The sequence below is a fragment of the Ursus arctos genome, unplaced genomic scaffold (genome assembly GCF_023065955.2).
Source record: "Ursus arctos isolate Adak ecotype North America unplaced genomic scaffold, UrsArc2.0 scaffold_19, whole genome shotgun sequence".
Lineage (NCBI taxonomy): Eukaryota > Metazoa > Chordata > Mammalia > Carnivora > Ursidae > Ursus > Ursus arctos.
In genome coordinates, this window is record NW_026622863.1 from 47636586 (window position 1) to 47654803 (window position 18218).

General features: G+C 60.0%; 1 protein-coding gene across 1 annotated transcript in view; it reads left to right on the forward strand.

Annotated features, from left to right (window-relative positions):
* Window positions 1-14058, forward strand: part of CLPTM1 (CLPTM1 regulator of GABA type A receptor forward trafficking) — a 28363-nt gene extending 14305 nt beyond the window's left edge. Inside the window, exons 4-14 of the mRNA XM_026482090.4 lie at window positions 241-399; window positions 2709-2826; window positions 6911-6996; window positions 7824-7944; window positions 8506-8750; window positions 9471-9564; window positions 11461-11651; window positions 11918-12013; window positions 12316-12451; window positions 13023-13190; window positions 13308-14058. Of these exons, the coding sequence (XP_026337875.1) occupies window positions 241-399; window positions 2709-2826; window positions 6911-6996; window positions 7824-7944; window positions 8506-8750; window positions 9471-9564; window positions 11461-11651; window positions 11918-12013; window positions 12316-12451; window positions 13023-13190; window positions 13308-13591 (1698 nt within the window). The 3' untranslated portion in view covers window positions 13592-14058. The remainder of the gene's footprint in view (window positions 1-240; window positions 400-2708; window positions 2827-6910; window positions 6997-7823; window positions 7945-8505; window positions 8751-9470; window positions 9565-11460; window positions 11652-11917; window positions 12014-12315; window positions 12452-13022; window positions 13191-13307) is intronic.
* The last annotated feature ends 4160 nt before the right edge of the window (window positions 14059-18218 follow it).

Genomic DNA, 18218 nt, shown 5'->3' on the forward strand with positions numbered 1-18218 from the left:
CATTCTTCCGTTATTTTTTGCTCATGGACGCCACAGACTGAGACCAGGACAGCCGTGGTGGGGGGGTGGAGAAAAGAGAAAATGGGTTCTTCGGGCTGCTGTTCTTCACCGGCCCCCTCTCCACTCCCACCGCAGAATCATTCCTCTTAGCACGCTGACTGCTGCCTCGGCTCTTGGTCAGCCTTCAGAGGGTCTCGGCAGCAGCCCTGAGCCCCCTTCCTGCCCCTGCCCTGCCCGCAGAACCTGCACGTGTACATCTCCGAGCACGAGCACTTTACAGACTTCAATGCCACATCAGCGCTCTTCTGGGAGCAGCACGATCTCGTGTATGGCGACTGGACTAGCGGCGAGAACTCAGACGGCTGCTACGAGCACTTCGCCGAGCTCGACATTCCACAGGTGGGGTCAGCTCCCGGGCTCTGGCTCCAGGGCCGCGCTGCTCGCGCTGGAGGGCCTTTTCCTTGAACCAGCTCCCGGTTTGCAGCCTGAGTTGGGGCTCTGAGCCTGGAGCTGCCCGCTGTTCACATGTTGTGTAACCACAGGGAGGCCCCGGATGTCTCTGGGCCTTGGCCTCCCCATCTGAAAAATGTGAACAGGGTTGGAATTGGCCTCGGATCCTCTCAGCTACCTCAGGGGCATGTAAACCTGTGCTTTAAACCAGTGAAGGATTAGTAACCGACCTTGGGGGTGTGTCAGGCAGCCCTGTTTGAAAGCGGTAGTTAATACCGATGGAGCACTTACTATGTGTGGGGCACCAAGCTAGGCCGACCGGTGGGAGCCTCCCTGCTGCCTTATGAAGTGGCAGCTATCCTCTCCATTTGACTGACTGATAAGGAAACTGAGACACAGAGAGCTTGGGTGACTTAAAAGGTCAGAGAGCTTGTGAGAGATTGAAGCTCAGGCTACCTGGCTCTGGACTCTCACAGCCCCAGGCTCAAATCCTGCCTCCTCCAGGAGGCCTTCCTTGACACTCAGGCTGGTGCAGCAGGCCCTCTCTGGGCTTCTGGATCCAAGCCTGCACACTCTGGGTTGTTACTCCTGGGGCCGGTTTGGTCACCGCTGTGTCCCCAGCTCTGCTCAGCATGGGGCCAATACATCAGCGAATACACGAGTCAGAGAATGTAATGAATCAGTGAATTAGTGGGTGTTGATATCTCTTTGGGGCTACCCTCTCATTCATTTCTCCCCAGCAGGTCTTCTTGGCCCCTGGGGGGAGGGGCCGTGTCTGTCTGGGTGCCTGGAAGCAGGGTCTGGGCACCATGCTGGGGCGGGTGGGGTAACTGCAGGGGGCGGCTCCCAGCCACCAGAGCCCTCCCTGGATGGGATCCCAGGAAGGCTGAGGGGGCAGCAAGTTGGATGGTGAGAGTCATTCCCAAGCGTGCCTGTCTAACCCTCCTTCCCAGCTTCGGGGCGGGCGGCGGCCCAGTTGTGCCTGATTTTCATTTACTCTTTTCATTTCCCACGCAGGGCCACAGGGGAAGCACCAGGTTCGGTCAGAAGCAGAAGGAGGGATGGGGGGAGCCCAGCCAGAGCCTTTCCTGGGGGTTTCCATGGGAAAAGCAAGGCAGACAGGGGAAACAGCTTAGGATCGGCTCCTTCGGATGTTGGTGAGCTCTGGGCTAGAGAGGTGGTCTCTAGCTGGACGTACCCCATCCTGGGTGATTTAGGGAAGCTAGGTATGTAAGAGTTATTAGGTCAAGGGAGTAGGTGGAATGTGGGTTTAGGATTGGTTGGTTTGCATATGAAAGATGTGTTCAAAGGCAGGTGAGTTGTCTCTAGGAATTAGTAACCCTGGAAGGGGCAAGTCTCCCCAGCCAGCTAAGAACGCCCCCCTCCTCCCTCCCCGCTACCTCCCACCCCCTGCTCCAAGATGTTCGCTGGTAAAAATACACAAAACATGATGAACACAGAGGTGGGCTTAAAAGGCAGGGAATTGAGGGGGACAAGTAAACCCAAGTTCTGCGCAGAGCTCCGACGGAGGCCTCAATCGGCCTTGGCCATCCATCCAGGGCCGTAGGCAAGTGGCTGCTCTCTGGGGTTTCCTCATGTGTAACAGGTGGGGGTGACAGTAGTCCCCATCCTGGGGAGATAGTAGGTGACAGACAGGCACGGGCAGAGCGGGGGACACAGGTGGTGAGAGGCAGAGCCGCACAGGAGCCCACAGACTGGGTTAAGATCCACTTACTCACCACGTTGCACAACCCCTGCGTGAGGCCCCGTTTCCTCATCTGGAGAATGGGGGTAGTCACACCACGCAAAGCATGCGGTTTACGTGCGTCAGTTACATAACGTGAACACACTGGATTCGGTGGGTACCATTTGAAGTGCCCGGAGCAGGGTCTGGGCCATTGTTTTACTGTCGAATGGGTTAAAATTGCTGGCATTTATCGAGCTCCTCCTCTGTGCCCGCGTGGCCACGCTGGGGGCTCTCAGATAATCTTCCTAGTGCTGTGAGTTCGGCAACGCTTATCTGCATGGCGCAGGCGGGCACAGAGGCCGCAGGGAGGTGGAGCCTGGAGTCCCACAGCCAGGGGGGTGCTCTGGCCGGGACTCAAATCTGAGCGTGTCTGACATGAGCGGTTTGAGTCGCTCAGCTCCACTGCCACCCGAGCACTCGGCAGCGGGGAGCTGGGACTGATGAGGCTGCCGGGGCCGGGCACTCCGAGGGGCTTCAGCGTGTCCTTTTTCCCTGTCGGCCTGCCTCGCAGAGCGTCCAGCAGAATGGCTCCATCTACATCCACGTCTACTTCACCAAGAGCGGCTTCCACCCAGACCCCCGGCAGAAGGCCCTCTACCGCCGGCTCGCGACAGTCCACATGTCACGGAGTAAGCACCCCCACCGCGTGGCTGACCCCCCGTGCCAGGTCCACGAGGGCAGGCAGGAAGCCCGGCACAGGGAGGCTGGGGTCGGCGGGCTGGGCTCGAGCCCCACCCGCCCTCTAAGCCTCTGTGGACACCTGTGAGCAGACGGGAGAGGAGTCAGAGAGCAGGCAGAGAAGGGGACTTTTGAAGGGCAGGGGACAGTGTTCGTAGACGGGCGGGCAGCTTGTGTACACTCCTGGGCCTGCTCAGGGCAGACGCTCAGGAACAGTCTGCGAATGAGCAACGGGAGTGAGCAGGGGAAACAGGAGGACCTCTGGGCTTTGTGTGATCCAGGGTGAGGACTGGAAATGTGTCCGTGTTTCCCCAGTCCGTGCAAACGGGAGCTGCACAGACGTGCCGCCCTTCCGGGCCTCGTGCGGCAGCGCCTGGCTTCCAGGCGGTCCGTTTGGATGGTCCTGTGCGTGAGGGTCGTGCAGCCAGGCGAGGTCCTCGTTCTCCCTCTGGCTGACTGTGAGAACAAGCGCCAGGGCCTGTGAGTGACCCCAGGAAACCTCAGGTCAGGGCGAGCCATTTGCGACTTCTGACATGGCCCAATTACGATGGGGGGGGGGTTTCCTCTGCCCAGAGCGTTGTCTTCGATTTCATCTCTTCTTGCCACACGTGGTTTACAATTCAAGTAACTCAACAAGACAGTGCAAGTCCCCAGGCTCCTGTTCACCTCTCCCCTCCTCCCCCGTCCCCACAGCCAGCTGCCTTTGAGCTCCGGTCGCTGTCTCTCTGCTCCTTCCCCTCCAGCGCTCCCCCAAACCAGGCGATCCTGCAGTTTCTTGGCTTTTCAGTCGGAGGCATTTCCTCTGGGCTAGGTCCTACCCTGGAAGAGAAAAGCCCCGCACAGGAAGGAGATTTTGAGGAGATTCTAATTCAGTGTTTAGGTGCTTTTGAGTACGTGGCTTATTGGCGTCAGAGCCCCATGCTGAACATAGTCCCTTTTTCCTTCCTGTCCAACTTTTCGTTTTGTGTGAGATTAATTGTGGTTGTGTCCTTTTCCTCCCTCTTGCGGTCTCTGTCCTCGAATCCACTGTCTCCTGATTGGCAGCCCTAGGGATCTCTCGCCATACTTGAGTTTCAGCAGATCTAGAAACTCAGGGGCGTGCTCAGAAAGTTCCCGTTCCCCTGCCGTGAATCTCGTGGGCCTGCCTGGGGGTTTAGTTCAGACCCCTCCGGCTGTTCCTGTGCGGGGCGGCAATAGATGCGCTTCTGCTTTTGTGAGGTAGGCCTTCCCTAACTTCGGGGGTATAAAAATATCCCAAGGGATGATCATTTTTTCATTATCATCTGTAGTCGGCAAAACAAACAGTTCGTGAACCCATATCAGCCTCCACAGCTGATCTGGAAAAGTCCCCTCGTGTGTGCCGAGCCCTGTTCTGTGAGCGTGTCTGTGGAATGTGATCCGTGGGACGTTCTGCCCAGCTGGCTTCCACCAGCAGGATCTGGTGCAGGCAGAGGCAAGCAGAGGGAGTGTGGCTTGCACGGGTAGTCTCCACGGCTGTGGCCCCGTGAGCGGCATGGATCAGGGCTCTGGGTTAAATGTGCCTGACGCCTCAGAGGTTGCCTCGAACGTGACCCAGGAGAGCAGCTGCCCCCTTGCATCCCATATGCCCCCGATCGATGCCACCGTTATCTTCTGTGGTTCTGCCTTTGGTGAACTTGATCTGTACCAAGGCGTGGTTGAGGTCACGTCCACAGTCAGTGTGACACGTGAGAGAGAATCTGCAGCCCCTGGACCTGAAAAGCCTGCCAGGATCCTCCACACCTCCCTCCCCAGTCTCACAGCTGGGACCCCTTGGAGCAGGGATGTGAAGGGACTCAGCGCAGGCCACATGCTGAGTCCAGAGGGAAGAACGAGAGAATGGGGTCAGAGAAGCCGCCTCTCTCCCCAGAGGGCCAGCAGTCGGTACCTAGAGCAACACGGTCCCATAGCTACAACGCCGCCCCACAAGTCCTTCTTGTCTCCTAGTGGCCATGTGAGTGTTAGTAATAATTTTATTGAAGTCAACATACTGTCATTTCGACATGTAATCAGTGTAAAAAATTAGCGAGATATCTGACATTCTTCTTTGTGTTGTCTCGAAGTCCCGTGTGTGTTTTGCACTCACAGCAGATCTGTTTGGGCCAGCCACGTGCTCAGTGTCCGTAGCCTCACGTGGCCAGTGACTGTCCTGGCTGGTGCGATTCTAGAAGGTGTAACTCCGAGGAGCGGGGACTCTTCTCCCCAACAGAAGCCAGGTCCATCTCATGTTACAGTCCAGTCGGAATGCCACCCAGTTGTAAAATGTTCTCCACTTGAGCCAAAGTCTCCTCCTGGGGCTGGGCACAGCTCCTCCCTTCCCTGGACAGCCTCTCCCAGGTGTGGAACAGCAGCAGAGCAGAGCGTGTCCCCCTGGAAGGTTTCCTCCAGGATGCCCACCCTTGGGTGTTTCCTGTGCTCCCTGGAGGTGGGGCCAAGGTCTCACATGAACTAACACGATAGACGGTGGGGGGTGGCGTTCATGTTAACGAGAAGAGCAGCAGGCCCTGAGCTGAAACTGAAAGCCAATTCCCAGAAGCATTTTTGAACTTGAGCTCATCCATAGACTCCAAAAGCCCCAAGCCCTGGTTCTGGGTGAGTGGGAGGGATCTGGGCCCTGTGGTTTGTGGAAGTGTGACGGGCAGGGATGCTGCCTGCCTGTGCTCTTCACAGTGGTCCTGCCAAGAAGGGGTGGTGCTTTGAACCCCATTCTTCAGAGGAGAGACTGAAGCCCAGGGAAGTGACATAGCTCACCAGTGTCCCTCAGGGAGACTGAGCCAGGATGTGACCCCGAGCCCCCACTCTTGGCCAGCTCCCTTTCCCATTTCCCCATCTCTCCCAGGCCTGCAGGGGCAGGATGGAGAAGTCACCAGAGGGGCAGGCCATGGTTGGTCTTAGCATAAGGAGGAGCTGAAAAGTACCGGGCCAGGGTGGAGGAGGGGAGATGGGACATAAGCAAGCACAGGCCTTCTCTTCTTGGCAAGTCTTGGCAGCCTCCTGGGCAGGGCGGCAGGGAGCCTGTAGCCCACCTGGCCCCTGCAAGAGGAAGTGAGGGCCACCCCCGGCTGGGGATTCACAGCCCCAAAGTATTTCTCACATTGGTGGCTCAGGCCTTTTCCAGAACTGTCCACAAACTGTCCGCAGCCTGCCTGTTGACGGTCATGGGTTCTGCCAGTTGTCAGTCCTGGGGTTCTCGGACTGGAGGAGGCAGAGAGCAGACAAGCCAGCCGACGGGGAGGCAGACTTGGGGCTGGGATAAAAAGTGGTGAGGGAGATGGAAATGGCGAGCAGGACAGCAGGACGGCCTCCTGCAGTGGGGTGGGCAGGGAAGCCTGCGGAAGAGGAAGGGACTGGAAGGCTACGAAGGAGCCCACCGCGAAGGTTCCAGCCATGGTGGATGCGTGCCAGGGAGATGGAGCAGCACCTCTGAAGGCCCAGGGTTGGCAGATTGGGGGAGTGAGGAGTGAGGCGGGCTAAGGCAGGAGGTCAGTGGGGCCGTGGTGAGCGTCGCAGGTGCCCTGCTCGGGGAGCGGGAGCCTTCTGGGTTTCTGGAGCAGCAGGACATGAGCAGACGCTCGGCTTAAAAGTCTCTGGTTGCCCTGTGGAGAGCAGGTCGTGGGGGCAAGAGTGGCCACCAGGAGTCCGGTGAGGACTGTGGCCCTCAGGTGGGGGATGCCGTGGCTGGCAGGGTGCGGCCACAGAGGTGGCGGGAGTGGTTGGATGCAAGGCACGTGCTGGGGCGGCGGGGGGCCTCCCTGGAACGGCCGGTGGAACGGATGGAGCAGATTCTGGAGAAGGAAGACTCTAGGTTTTTGCCTGGGGCCGTTTGGCAGGGGTTGGTGTCCCTGCCAGGATGGGGAGGTGGACAGGATGGGGTCTGAGAGGCCAGCTCAGGCTCTCCGGCTCCCGTTGCCACCCCGTCATTTCGGGAGGCCAGCAAGTGGTGGTGGGGGGCAGAGGTCTGGCGTCTGGTGCGAGCAGCTCTCCTGTCCGCCCTCTCGCCTCCGCCCCCTCGCGCAGTGATCAACAAGTACAAGCGCCGGCGCTTTCAGAAAACCAAGAACCTGCTGACGGGAGAGACGGAAGCCGATCCAGAAATGATCAAGGTAAATGTGCGCGGAGCTGGGAGGCCCTGGGGGAGCGGCTGGGCCCTTCGCCGCCCAGCAGCCAGCCCCCGTGGGTTCCCCTTGGGCGCTACCACCGAGCCGCTGTGGAGGCTTGGTCAGGCCGCCACGCCTCTCTGGGCCTCAGTTTCCTGTCTGGAAACCAGGTGAGGAGTCGGAGCTACCTCTCAGGATGGGGAGGATTCCAGGCAGGGGTGTAGCAGCCAGAGCCACGGAGCAGGTCCTTAGACGGACCAGCCCCGGCGAGAAGGTCCTGTCACTGTTCCCATTTTCAGACAAGGAGACTTGCCCCAAGTGTCACAGCCAGGACGTGGCAGGCCCAGGCTTCACATGCAGGCAGCCAGGCCCCGGAGCCCAGGCTCAGCCCGGCCCCGAGCAGGCAGCTGATAATGTGACTGTAGCAGAACTACTGCCTGGCAGGCTGGGGGTGCTGGGGGGTTAACTGTGCTGCTGGGCACCAGGAGCCTTCCTTTCTCCGCAAGGAAGGTGGGACGGGAAGGATGACCCCAAGCGCAGAGGCTGCGTGTGGGTCCCACATCCGGGCTTTGCAGCCTGGCATATGACCCCGTCCACATCCTCAGGCCTCGGTTTTCCTGCTCTGTTAGGTGCTGGGGGGGCGGGGCTCCAGGGAGGGGGTGGGGAAGATTCTGTAAAGGCTGGTATAGGGATCATCTGGGGTAAGCCCTCGGCCAGAGGTCACCGTGGTTGCCCTTCTGCTCTCGCAATGTCACGGAAGCCCTCAGGAGGAAGCAGGCAGGTGCCTCTGAGGCCCCCTTCCCCCAGCCCCGCCTCACCCCATCTTCCCTCAGAGGGCTGAGGACTACGGTCCCGTGGAGGTGATCTCCCATTGGCACCCCAACATCACCATCAACATCGTGGACGACCACACGCCGTGGGTGAAGGGCAGCGTGCCGCCGCCTCTGGACCAGTGTGAGCTCCCGGCCGCCCCCCGGACCCCAGCTGTTTCCTTGTCTCCCCGGCCCACCTCCTTGTGAGATCTGACTGCATCTCCACCACTCCCAAGCTCCCCACCTGCCCCCTGGCACTCCCCTTTCTCTCCTCTCCTTCCTGTACCTCCTGGTGACCCCAGCACTGACCCCCTGTGTGCCCAAACCAGTCTTCTGGCAAGTCTCATCTAGCCCATGAGCTGTCGAAGCCCCTGACTTTTGAAGTCGGGACGGCATCGTTGAAAAACCCAGATTCCTGACTTTTACAAAATCCTGATACGTGGTCACTGCGGGGCAGCCGTGGGTTGGAGCCGAGCTGCAGATGTCCCCTTCAGGTGGGGCCTGCCCAGCAGAGATCCAGCAGCTCTTCAGCTCCCCGTGGTGTAGCTGAGAAGCGTCCCCTGTCTCTGGTCTCTGTCAGAGGTCCCCGTGGACACCTGAATCTGCCACTTTGTCCTTGGAGGCCCGGGGATCTCCCCGCGCTCGTGGGTGCCGGCGGCCTCCAGCCCTGGCTGAGCCGTGCCCCTGCCCCACGTGCCCGCAGATGTGAAGTTTGACGCCGTGAGTGGGGACTACTACCCCATCATCTACTTCAACGACTACTGGAACCTGCAGAAGGACTACTACCCCATCAACGAGAGCCTGGCCAGCTTGCCGCTCCGCGTCTCCTTCTGCCCGCTCTCGCTCTGGCGCTGGCAGCTGTACGCCGCCCAGAGCACCAAGTCGCCCTGGAACTTCCTGGGTGACGAGCTATATGAGCAGTCAGACGAGGAGCAGGACTCGGTGAAGGTGAGGCGGGACGGGGGCTTTCCAGCACCTTCCTGGGCTGCAGGAGGGGAAGGGGAAGTGGGCCCTCCGGCATCCTGGGGACCTCCGGCCCGAGCTCCCTGCCCAGTTTCACAACCTCCCGGGCCCCCTCCCCGCAGCAGGCCCCCGGCTGGCTCTGGGGGTCGTGTCTCCGAGGCTTCCATGGGCCTCCTTGTCATCCTTGTCACAGCTTTTGTGTCGGCTCAGCCAGGCCTTTCAGGTCTGGACCTGCGCCCCCCGCCCTGCCCCCGCCTGTCTTCTTGACCCTGGGCTCCGACTCTGAGTCTCTGCTCCCTCTTACCGCGTCCTTGAACATCTTCTGTTCCCACCTTTCTCTTGGCCGGTGTCTGTGTCCTGAAGACTCAGTTGTGTCTCCCTGGGCTTGTCTTCAGTGCTGAGTTTCCAGTCCTCACCCCAGCTGTCCCTTCATCTGTCTTGGTCACCCTGCCTCTCGCCCATCACTGTCTGTCCACCCCCCCCCATCTACACCACACTCCCCAGCCCTCCGTGCCCATCTGCCCATCCTCACCCACTCTCCTGCTGGCCGGCATGCTCTCTCCTTCCCCGGGGCAGCCCCAGGGCTCAGGGCCTCTGGGGTCGAGGGGAAGGAGAGCGGCGCTGGCTAGGGAAGGTGCTGCAGCGGTCAGCCCTGGGCGAGGGCATGGCCGTGCTCACAGGCATTGCCCCCACCCCCACCCCCAGGTTGCACTCCTAGAGACCAACCCCTACCTGTTGGCGCTCACCATCATCGTGTCCATCGTCCACAGTGTCTTTGAGTTCCTGGCCTTCAAGAACGGTAGGGTGGGACCCTGGGGCCTGTGGGAGGCCATGGGGGCTTGGGAGGTAGGGCCTGCCCCCTTCCTCTTTCCCTCCTTCCCCGTAGGTTCTCCCTCTATGTGGGGTCTCTCAGCCCCACTCTCCAGAGGCCTGGGTTGCTGGGGAGGGTAGTGGCCCCAAAACTCCCAGCCCAGAAACTCCCATCCAGCGGGTGTGGTGCCCGGGAAGGAGCTGGCCTGTTGCTCTGGCAGAGGCCGGGATGGCACCAGGAAGCAGGGCCGGGGAACCCCAAGGCCGGATCAGTCAGGGAAGCCCCAGAGCTGCTCCTGGTGCCCTGCACAGCAGGCTTTTGTAGGGGGAGGCCCCTCGAGGCTGAGCGGATGGGGCCCACCTGAGTGGGAAGGCGACAGCCCTATCCTCAGAAGGCCCCTAGGTTCCAAAGGCCAGCAGTGTGAGGCGGGACTGGCCAGGTGCCAGGCACTGTCCTTAGCACCGTCATTAGTTAGCTTGTGGAGTCCCTACGGCCCCAGCCCTGCGAGGAATCCTGTCATTACCTTCATGCTTGCAGGTGAGGAAGTGGAGGCTCAGGGAGGCTAGGTAACTTGCCTGCAGTCACACAGCTCCCAAGTGACGGAGCCAGGGTTTGGACCCAGGCAGGGGCTCTGACACCCACCTTCACCCTTGAAGCCGTGTGGGCCACTTCTTCGTTCCCTAGAGAGGCCCCGTCTGAGGGCGGCCTGGTGCTCTGCAGCCTGTGCGAGCAGCAGTCCTAACGGGTGTTACCAGTATTAAGACCATACTGCCACGGTTGAGCGTTACCTTCTAGAAGTGAGTAACGTCCAAGTTGGACAGCAGGTGGTGGCGACCAGCGGGAGGGAAGGAGTTGTTGGCTGTGCCTGGCCACGCCCGGGCTCCCAAGCCTCCTGCTGATTTCCAGCTTGGTCGCCCACGTTCCCACTTCCTCCTGAGAAACGAGGGCACAGAGGGGATGGCCCCTCGCCCTGGGCGCCTTTATACCCCATGCTTGTTGACTCCCTGGTCGGAGGCGGGACTCAGATCTGCCTGCCTCCGACAGAACTGAATCCAGATCCAGACTTCCCAGTCAGGACTGGGGGGCTCTAGGAGTGTCCCCCTAGGTCTCCTCAGGGCCTGATGGTCTGATGGTGGGGGGAGCAAGCCTGGCGAGGGTGCCAGAGCTCTGGAATCAGAGTCGGAATCGGAGTGGGTGGACAGCCTTGCACACCGATGCCGGGCCAGCCCTGTGTGACCCTGGCTTGGCTTCTGGAAGGCAGGCATCATGGCGGGTCGGCTGCCTGTGGCCACAGGTGTTACCCACCTTGGCCCATGGGAGGCCAGGGCTCAGAGAGGGGCTGCCTGGCCCTGTGGGTGGGGGCTCCCCAGGGGTGCGGGAAGGAGTTCTGGTTGGGGACCAGAGTCCAGGGCCTCGTCGGCGCCCCAGGAGTGTCTGAGGTCCTTCCGGGTATCAGGGTGGTGAGTTGGAGGAGCTCGTCTCGAAGTGCACGTCCCAGAGCCTCCTGCCCAGGGGAGGCAGCGTGGCACCAGGTGGACAGCCTGGGTCTGCTGTCGCGTAGACCTGGCCTGCAGCCACATTCTGCCAGGACAGGCCGTGTGGCCTGAGGAATGAGGCTTCCCTGACCAGCCTCAGCACCTGGCGTGTGGCGAGCCCGGGGACGTGGCAGGGGCCACTGTTCCCGTCCCTGCCGCCGCCGCCCTCTGGGTGTGCCCTTGAGGCAGACTCTTCTTGGGAGGGGAGGGTGGTGGGTGCTATATACCCCTCCCCCTTGGCAGACCCAGCGCCATGTCGGGGGCTTCTGAGGAGGATGGGGCCCGAGGGGGCTGCGGGAGGGACTCGGAGGCTCCGCAGCCTCTCGGCTTCGCCCCATCTCTTGTGCAGATATCCAGTTTTGGAACAGCCGGCAGTCTCTGGAGGGCCTGTCCGTGCGCTCCGTCTTCTTCGGCGTTTTCCAGTCTTTCGTGGTCCTTCTCTATATCCTGGACAACGAGACCAACTTTGTGGTGCAGGTCAGCGTCTTCATCGGGGTCCTCATCGACCTCTGGAAGATCACCAAGGTCATGGACGTCCGGGTAAGGCGAGGCCGCTGTGCTGTTTTGGGGGCTGCTGGGGATTGGAATGGGGGTTGTCTGCCCCAGCCAGACCCTGGAGCTGGCCCCTGGGGGTTTCCCAATGCCTGTTGCACTCCCAGGACCAAGGGGATTTTCGCACCAGGGGATTTTTTGGGTCACACGTGGGGCAGGGGAACTGGGAACAGTGAGGAAGGGCAGGGGCTGGAACTAGCGTGGGGGTGGGAGCCAGGGTGGCAGCTGACCACGGCCTCCCTCCCTGTCTACAGCTGGACCGGGAGCACAAGGTGGCAGGACTCTTCCCCCGCCCAACCTTCAAAGACAAGTCCACGTACGTCGAGTCCTCGACCAAAGTGTATGATGATGTGAGTGTGCCCCCCAGTGGGCCCCGGGGAGGGTCTCCAAGACCCCACACACCCCTGGACCAGGAGATGGGCAGTGCGGGGGGGGGGGGGTGTCCAGGGCATCTGCCTGCCCACTGACGGCCCAGCCATTCTTTATGGCCGCTGTCACACCCTCCAGTGTTCCGTGCCTGCCGTGTATACTTCCTATCCAAGTCCAGAGTTCCCAGGGCCACCTGGAAATCCCCCTGGTCTGGCCTGCCAGACCAGGTGTGGGTGGGTGAGGGTGGGGAGCAGGGGTGCCAGCCCCACCCTGTGCCCCACAGATGGCGTTCCGGTACCTGTCGTGGATCCTCTTCCCGCTCCTGGGCTGCTACGCTGTCTACAGCCTCCTGTACCTGGAACACAAGGGCTGGTACTCCTGGGTGCTCAGCATGCTCTACGGTTTCCTGCTGACCTTCGGTGAGCAGGCCCTGGCCAACGCTCGGCACCCCTCCTCAGGGCGGACTCAGCAGCACGCGTTTCTGGCTCCCGTGCTGGGCCACACGGGGAACCAGGTCCAGTGAGCCTGGCCCTGCTAATGCTCATGGTCCCGTGTGGGAGAGACTCATCCCCAGACAGGGATGACCCAGGGTGGGCGGGGGTGGCATGTGAGGAGCCTTGGAGGGGTGCCTGGTCGAGTCTGGGGGTCAGGGAGGACTTCCGGGAGGCCATGTGTTTCAGTCCTTGTCCTCGGGGGCCCTTTCAGAGGAAACAAGCCGACAGGCGAGTCACAGCATGTGGCAGGTGCCACGAGGGGCTGAAGTTAAGGGGGTTGGGGAGACCTCACTCAGGAGATGGTGTGTAAACTGAGGCCTGAAAGATGCCCAGGGGGGTGGTGGGGAAGCTATGGTAAGATGCGCCTGGGGTGGGAGCGGCGAGGAGGCCAGGGCGGCCGAAGAACAGCGAAGAGAGACCAGAAGTGCAGTCCGAGAGGTCGGGGGTCAGGGCACCCGTTCCTCTGCTCACGGGGGTCCTTCCATGGTCACTGCAGGCTTCATCACCATGACCCCCCAGCTCTTCATCAACTACAAGCTCAAGTCCGTGGCGCACCTGCCCTGGCGCATGCTCACCTACAAGGCCCTCAACACCTTCATCGACGACCTGTTCGCCTTTGTCATCAAGATGCCTGTCATGTACCGGATCGGCTGCCTGCGGGACGGTGAGGCCCGGCGGGAGGCCCGGCGGGAGGGGCTGCGGCGCCAGTGCCGGCGCTCGGGCTCAGTCTAGGGGTGCCGGGTGGGCCCCTTCCTCTCACACTGCCCCCCTCACCCCCCAGATGTGGTCTTCTTCATCTACCTCTACCAGCGGTGGATCTACCGCGTCGACCCCACGCGGGTGAATGAGTTTGGCATGAGTGGCGAGGCCCCGACGGCAGCCGCCCCTGTGGCCGAGGCCCCGACAGCAGCAGGGGCCCTCCCGCCCCCATCCGCCCCGGCCCCCGCCGCCACCACCACCGCCGCCGCCAGGGAGGAGGCCTCCAAGCCCACCCAGGGGGCCAGCTCCACCACCGAGCCCCAGGAAGCCCCTCCAAAGCCAGCAGAGGACAAGAAAAGGGATTAGCTGCCCCGGTCCTCCTCTTCCGCTCCGGTTCCTGGTGACCATCACCACCCCCCCCCCCCAGCTACCCTGGCCCCCTCGCCTCCCCTCCCTGTCGCCCTTTCCCTGGACAGATCGGGCCAGGGCGGCGGGAGGCCCCCCTTGGGCCGGAGCCCAGCGTGCATCGGGGAGGGGGGGGAGGCCGGGGCAGGCCAGGGCACGTTGTCTGTGGAGGCGCCGTCTGTCCGTGTGTTCCTCTGTGTTTCTAGCCATCTCGCCCTGCCAGCCCAGCACCATTGGGAATCATGGCGAAGCCGACATGGCGCTGCCGAGGTGGGGGGCCAGGCGGGGGAGCGGCTGGGGCCCCTTTGTGGGATGCCCACGGCCATCCATCATCTTGTCCCTTGTCCCCCGGCCACGCTCCTCCTCCCAGACCGCCGCCCTTTAACACAGTCTGGATTTAATAAATTCATATGGGTGTTTAACTTAAACTCAGCCATCCCCCCTCGTGCCTGCCTTCCTCTGCCATCCCGGAGGTAGCTTCACCAGGCTGTGGGTGGCTCTCCTGGGTCTTCGAGGGAGACCTGCAGGGTGCCGGATGCAGGAGGAGACAGGGACCCTCATGGCCAGGCCCCTTCCTCACCCTTCCCCTCCCAGCAGCCTTCCAAGGGGCTTCCGTAACTGTTCCCATCTCACAGATGGGAAGCTGTTCACCGTGACCTTCTGTTCTTACCACGAGGCTGCAGCTGGCTGGCCGAGGCTCAGAGCCTTGCCTGTGCCCCCTGATGGTTTCCTGGCCTCACGCTGCCAGGCAGGGCAGCAGCACAGGCCTGCCTCACGAGTAGACACCCACCGTCCTGATAATTTCCCATCAGACTGACTCGTTCAGCAGTCCCTGCACCCTGGACACAAGCTCGCTTCTCTAGACCTGTGAGCTCTCTGCCCGGGGTTGCGATAGGGGTACAGGGGCGAAGCCTTAGGCGGAGTGGTGTGCCTGGCTGTAGTGCTCGGGAGCTGTTGGGGTGACATCAGCATCCTCGGGGCTGCCTGCCTTGAGGACCCAGCCAAGACCTTAGCGCAGGGCACACGTGTCTTCCCAACTGCCTGGGTGCCGGGGACTGTTCACCTGATTTATAGACAGGGACATAGGTCTCTGGGTGTCCCTATGCTCCGAGCGGTTAGGACCCCCGCATTTCCAGATTTACTGTTTTTGGGAGGTGGCCTCATCAACACTGAGGAGGGGAGGCCACAGGGCTGAGGAACACACAGGCTCCGCCTGCCACCCCGCCCTGTGGAGCGGGGCAGGGAATCCAGGAGGTCCCAGGAGGTGTTGGCACACACAGACCCCCACGTGTACAACATGGGACAGTGGGCTCCTCACGTCAGGCAGTACTGACACGCTCCACTCCCTCCCCTGCTTCATTTCACAATTGCCAGTGCCCCGGGAGAAAGCACGGGCACCCCTGCAGGGCCTCTGTCCCACGACTCTAGGAACCAAAGAGGCTCTCAGGCCACCTGGACTCACTGGCCTCCCCCTGCAGGCACATGCCCAAGGCTTTGGCAAGGCCTAGCAGCTATAACCTGCACCGCCCATCCCCCCCTCCCCAATCACTCGGGAGTGTCATGTCTTCACTTCTGCTGAGACCACCTGTTCCAGGCTGTTCCCTGTTCTGTCCCGGTCCTGCCCCTCCTGTTCACTCAGCAGCCAGAGGGTTTTCTAAAACACAAACCTGGCCCTACGGGTCCTCTGCTTAGGATCTACCACAGTTCCCAGTACCCTTGGGAGAAGAGCCCAGGCCCCTAACTAATGAGCAAGGTCTTGAGGGGATGAGACTTAACCCCTACAGCCTGATGAATCTCCCTTGCTTTAACTTGCCATGATCTCTCACCTTCTGGCTCTAGACCCTGCTCTCCCCTTACCTGGGACGTGCCCTCAGGCACACAGCTCTACCTTATCCTGTGCATCCTCCACATTGCAGTTCCATTGTCTCTTCTTCAGGAAGCCCTCCCTGACCACCTGATCTGGGACCCCCAGCTCCCTGGGCTCTCACCCCCCAAGCCCTGCCCGCTATGGGTCAATCACTGCCTGGAGACAGATTATTCTCCACTGGACTGAGCCTCGTGAGGACAGAGCCAGGGCTGTCTTGGTCACTGCTCTGTCCTCTGGGAATGTTTGCTGAGCATGTTTGTACACTCAGACATGTACACACCCAGAAGTGTGGACCTTGACGGGGCCTGCATTAACACAGGGGTAGAGAAACTGACATGCGGTCACTCCACACATTTTTCCTGAGCCACTCCCCTGCACGTTGTCCTGAGTCGGAGGGTTCTGCTTATACAGCGGGGACGAAGACAGCCCAGGCCCGCCCTCATGGGGCTTAGAGCCCAGCAGAAGCCCCGAGTGCTGAGGATTCCTGACTTGTCATGCCAGTTGTTCACCCAATAAACAGTGGTGAGGCCCGACGTTTGCAAGGGGCGGGAGGGCATCAAGCGGGCTCCTGGTCCTATTGTAGGAGCCACAATTCGATGTTCCCTATCATGAGCCAGACTCTAGTCTAAGGATTATTTGTGGTTTGCTTTCTCTGTCAAATGGAATGTTATTCAATGTCCCCATCACCTTCCAGGCCGTCCTTCTATCCTCATGTCCACTACTCCAGCCTCCTTGTCCCCTGAACATGCCATGCGTGTTCCCACCTCTGGGTCTTTGCATCTGCTGTTCCCTGTGCCTCGCACACTTCCCTGGATAGCCACATAGACCCTTCATCATTTCAACTCTCTGCTCAGTGTCATCTCAGACCTTCCCTGAACATCCTCCCCCAAACAGTACCTTCCAAACCCAGTCCATATAGCCTGCTTTATTCTGTAATGCTGCCATCACCATCAGACACACACACATAATTTGCTTCTCTATTTTTCCATTGGTCTCCCCCACCTTGGATTTCAGTTCCATGTGATGGCAGGGGCTTTTGTTTGTTAGGTTCCTTGCTGTGTCCCCGGCTTTTGGAACAGTGCCTGACATATTAAGAGCTATATGCAAGTGTCCACTATTTTCAGTACCTTACTGAATCCTCACAACCATCCTATTATAAGACCCATTTTACAGACGGGGAAACCGAGGCTCAGAGAGATGAAGTCAAGTTGCCTGACGTCACACTGCTGGTAAGTGGGAGACCCACGATTTGAACCCAGACAGCCCGATTCTGGACCTTCACATCATAACCTCTTTCAATGCTCTTGTGAAACAGTACAGCCTGCAGGCCAAATCCAGCTTTTTCTAGTATTTGTGTGATTTTTACATGTTTAAGTGGCTGGAAAAAAATCTCAAAAATATTTCCTTTGACATGAAAATTATACAAAATCCAGATTTCAATGTCCATAAAATAATGCTTTATTGGAACATGGCCACCCTCATTGTTTCTGTGCTGTCTTTGGCCGCTTTTTCTGGAAAAAGTTTGCTCGATATTTTGCTCTATGGCAATAGCTCTCCAGCTTGGGCTTGAGCTCTCTGCATCTACCTGAAGGGCTTAGGGCCACACTCTGAGACTCCACTGTACATGATTCTGCTTCCCACGAGCAGGCACCTGGCCTGTTTTGGTGACTGCTCTGACCTGGTGCCCAGTGCAGGCCCTGGCACACAGCAGGTGCTCAATAAGTGTATGTTGAATGAATCAATGAGTCTGTGTGGATCAAACATGGAGAGAAGAGGTGGAAATCTTACAGAAGCAGACGGAAAATGCCAAACCTTGGCTCTGTGGTCGGAGGGTGCCGGGCATCCAAGTTAGGACCCGATGGTCAACTAGTCATTCTCAGGGAGAGGGAAGGCCTAGGAATGTGACCTAACCAAAGGGCTGCCTTTCTTTGAGCTTCAGTCTCCTCTCTGCAATAATCCTAATTTGATCACTTGCCTCTGACGCTGGGAGGCATCTGTGAGGACCTCAGGTAAGCCCTTTGCTCAGGGGTGGGGCACACAGCTCAGTATGAACGCTGGGAGCTGGGAGCTCCACGGCTGACGTTCCCACACTGAGTTACCGAGTCCTCGAGCTGAAAGTGTTCTGGGCTATTAGGAAACTTGAAGGGGCAGTGGAGAGAGGGATGAAATATCCATCCACTCTATAAACATTTATTGGACACCTACTGTGTTCAAAGGGCTGTTCTAGGTGCTAGGGTTAGAGCAAGGAACAAAATAGGCAAATCCTAAAACTGGCATTCTAACCATAAACATTTAAGTATCTTCAACTCCAATTTACAGTTGAAGAAACTGAGGCATAGAGAGACTGTGGTTTCTCTAAAGATCATTATTATCAATGGCAGCTGGAGCCCTGGCAACCTCCCGATCCCGAAGCTTCGCTTACAGCCAGGGAAACAACAGGTTCACCTCCCGCTGGTTGACCTGGGGGGCGGGACTCAGTTTCCCGACTTTCTCCACGGGTAGGACGTGAGTGGCCCTAAGCAAGCCTCGGTTGTCTCCGCCACAGCAACGCGCAGCGGCGCTGGTCCAGCCCCTCCGGTGCGCCCGGCCTCCTCTTCCCGGCCGGCCCCGCCCCCGCGACCACGTGACGCGTGGGGGTTTTCCCGTTCCCCTAGCGTGACGTCACGATGGGTTGCGGGCCAATGGGCGCGCAGGCCGGCGGCGCCGGGGAATTCCGCCGCC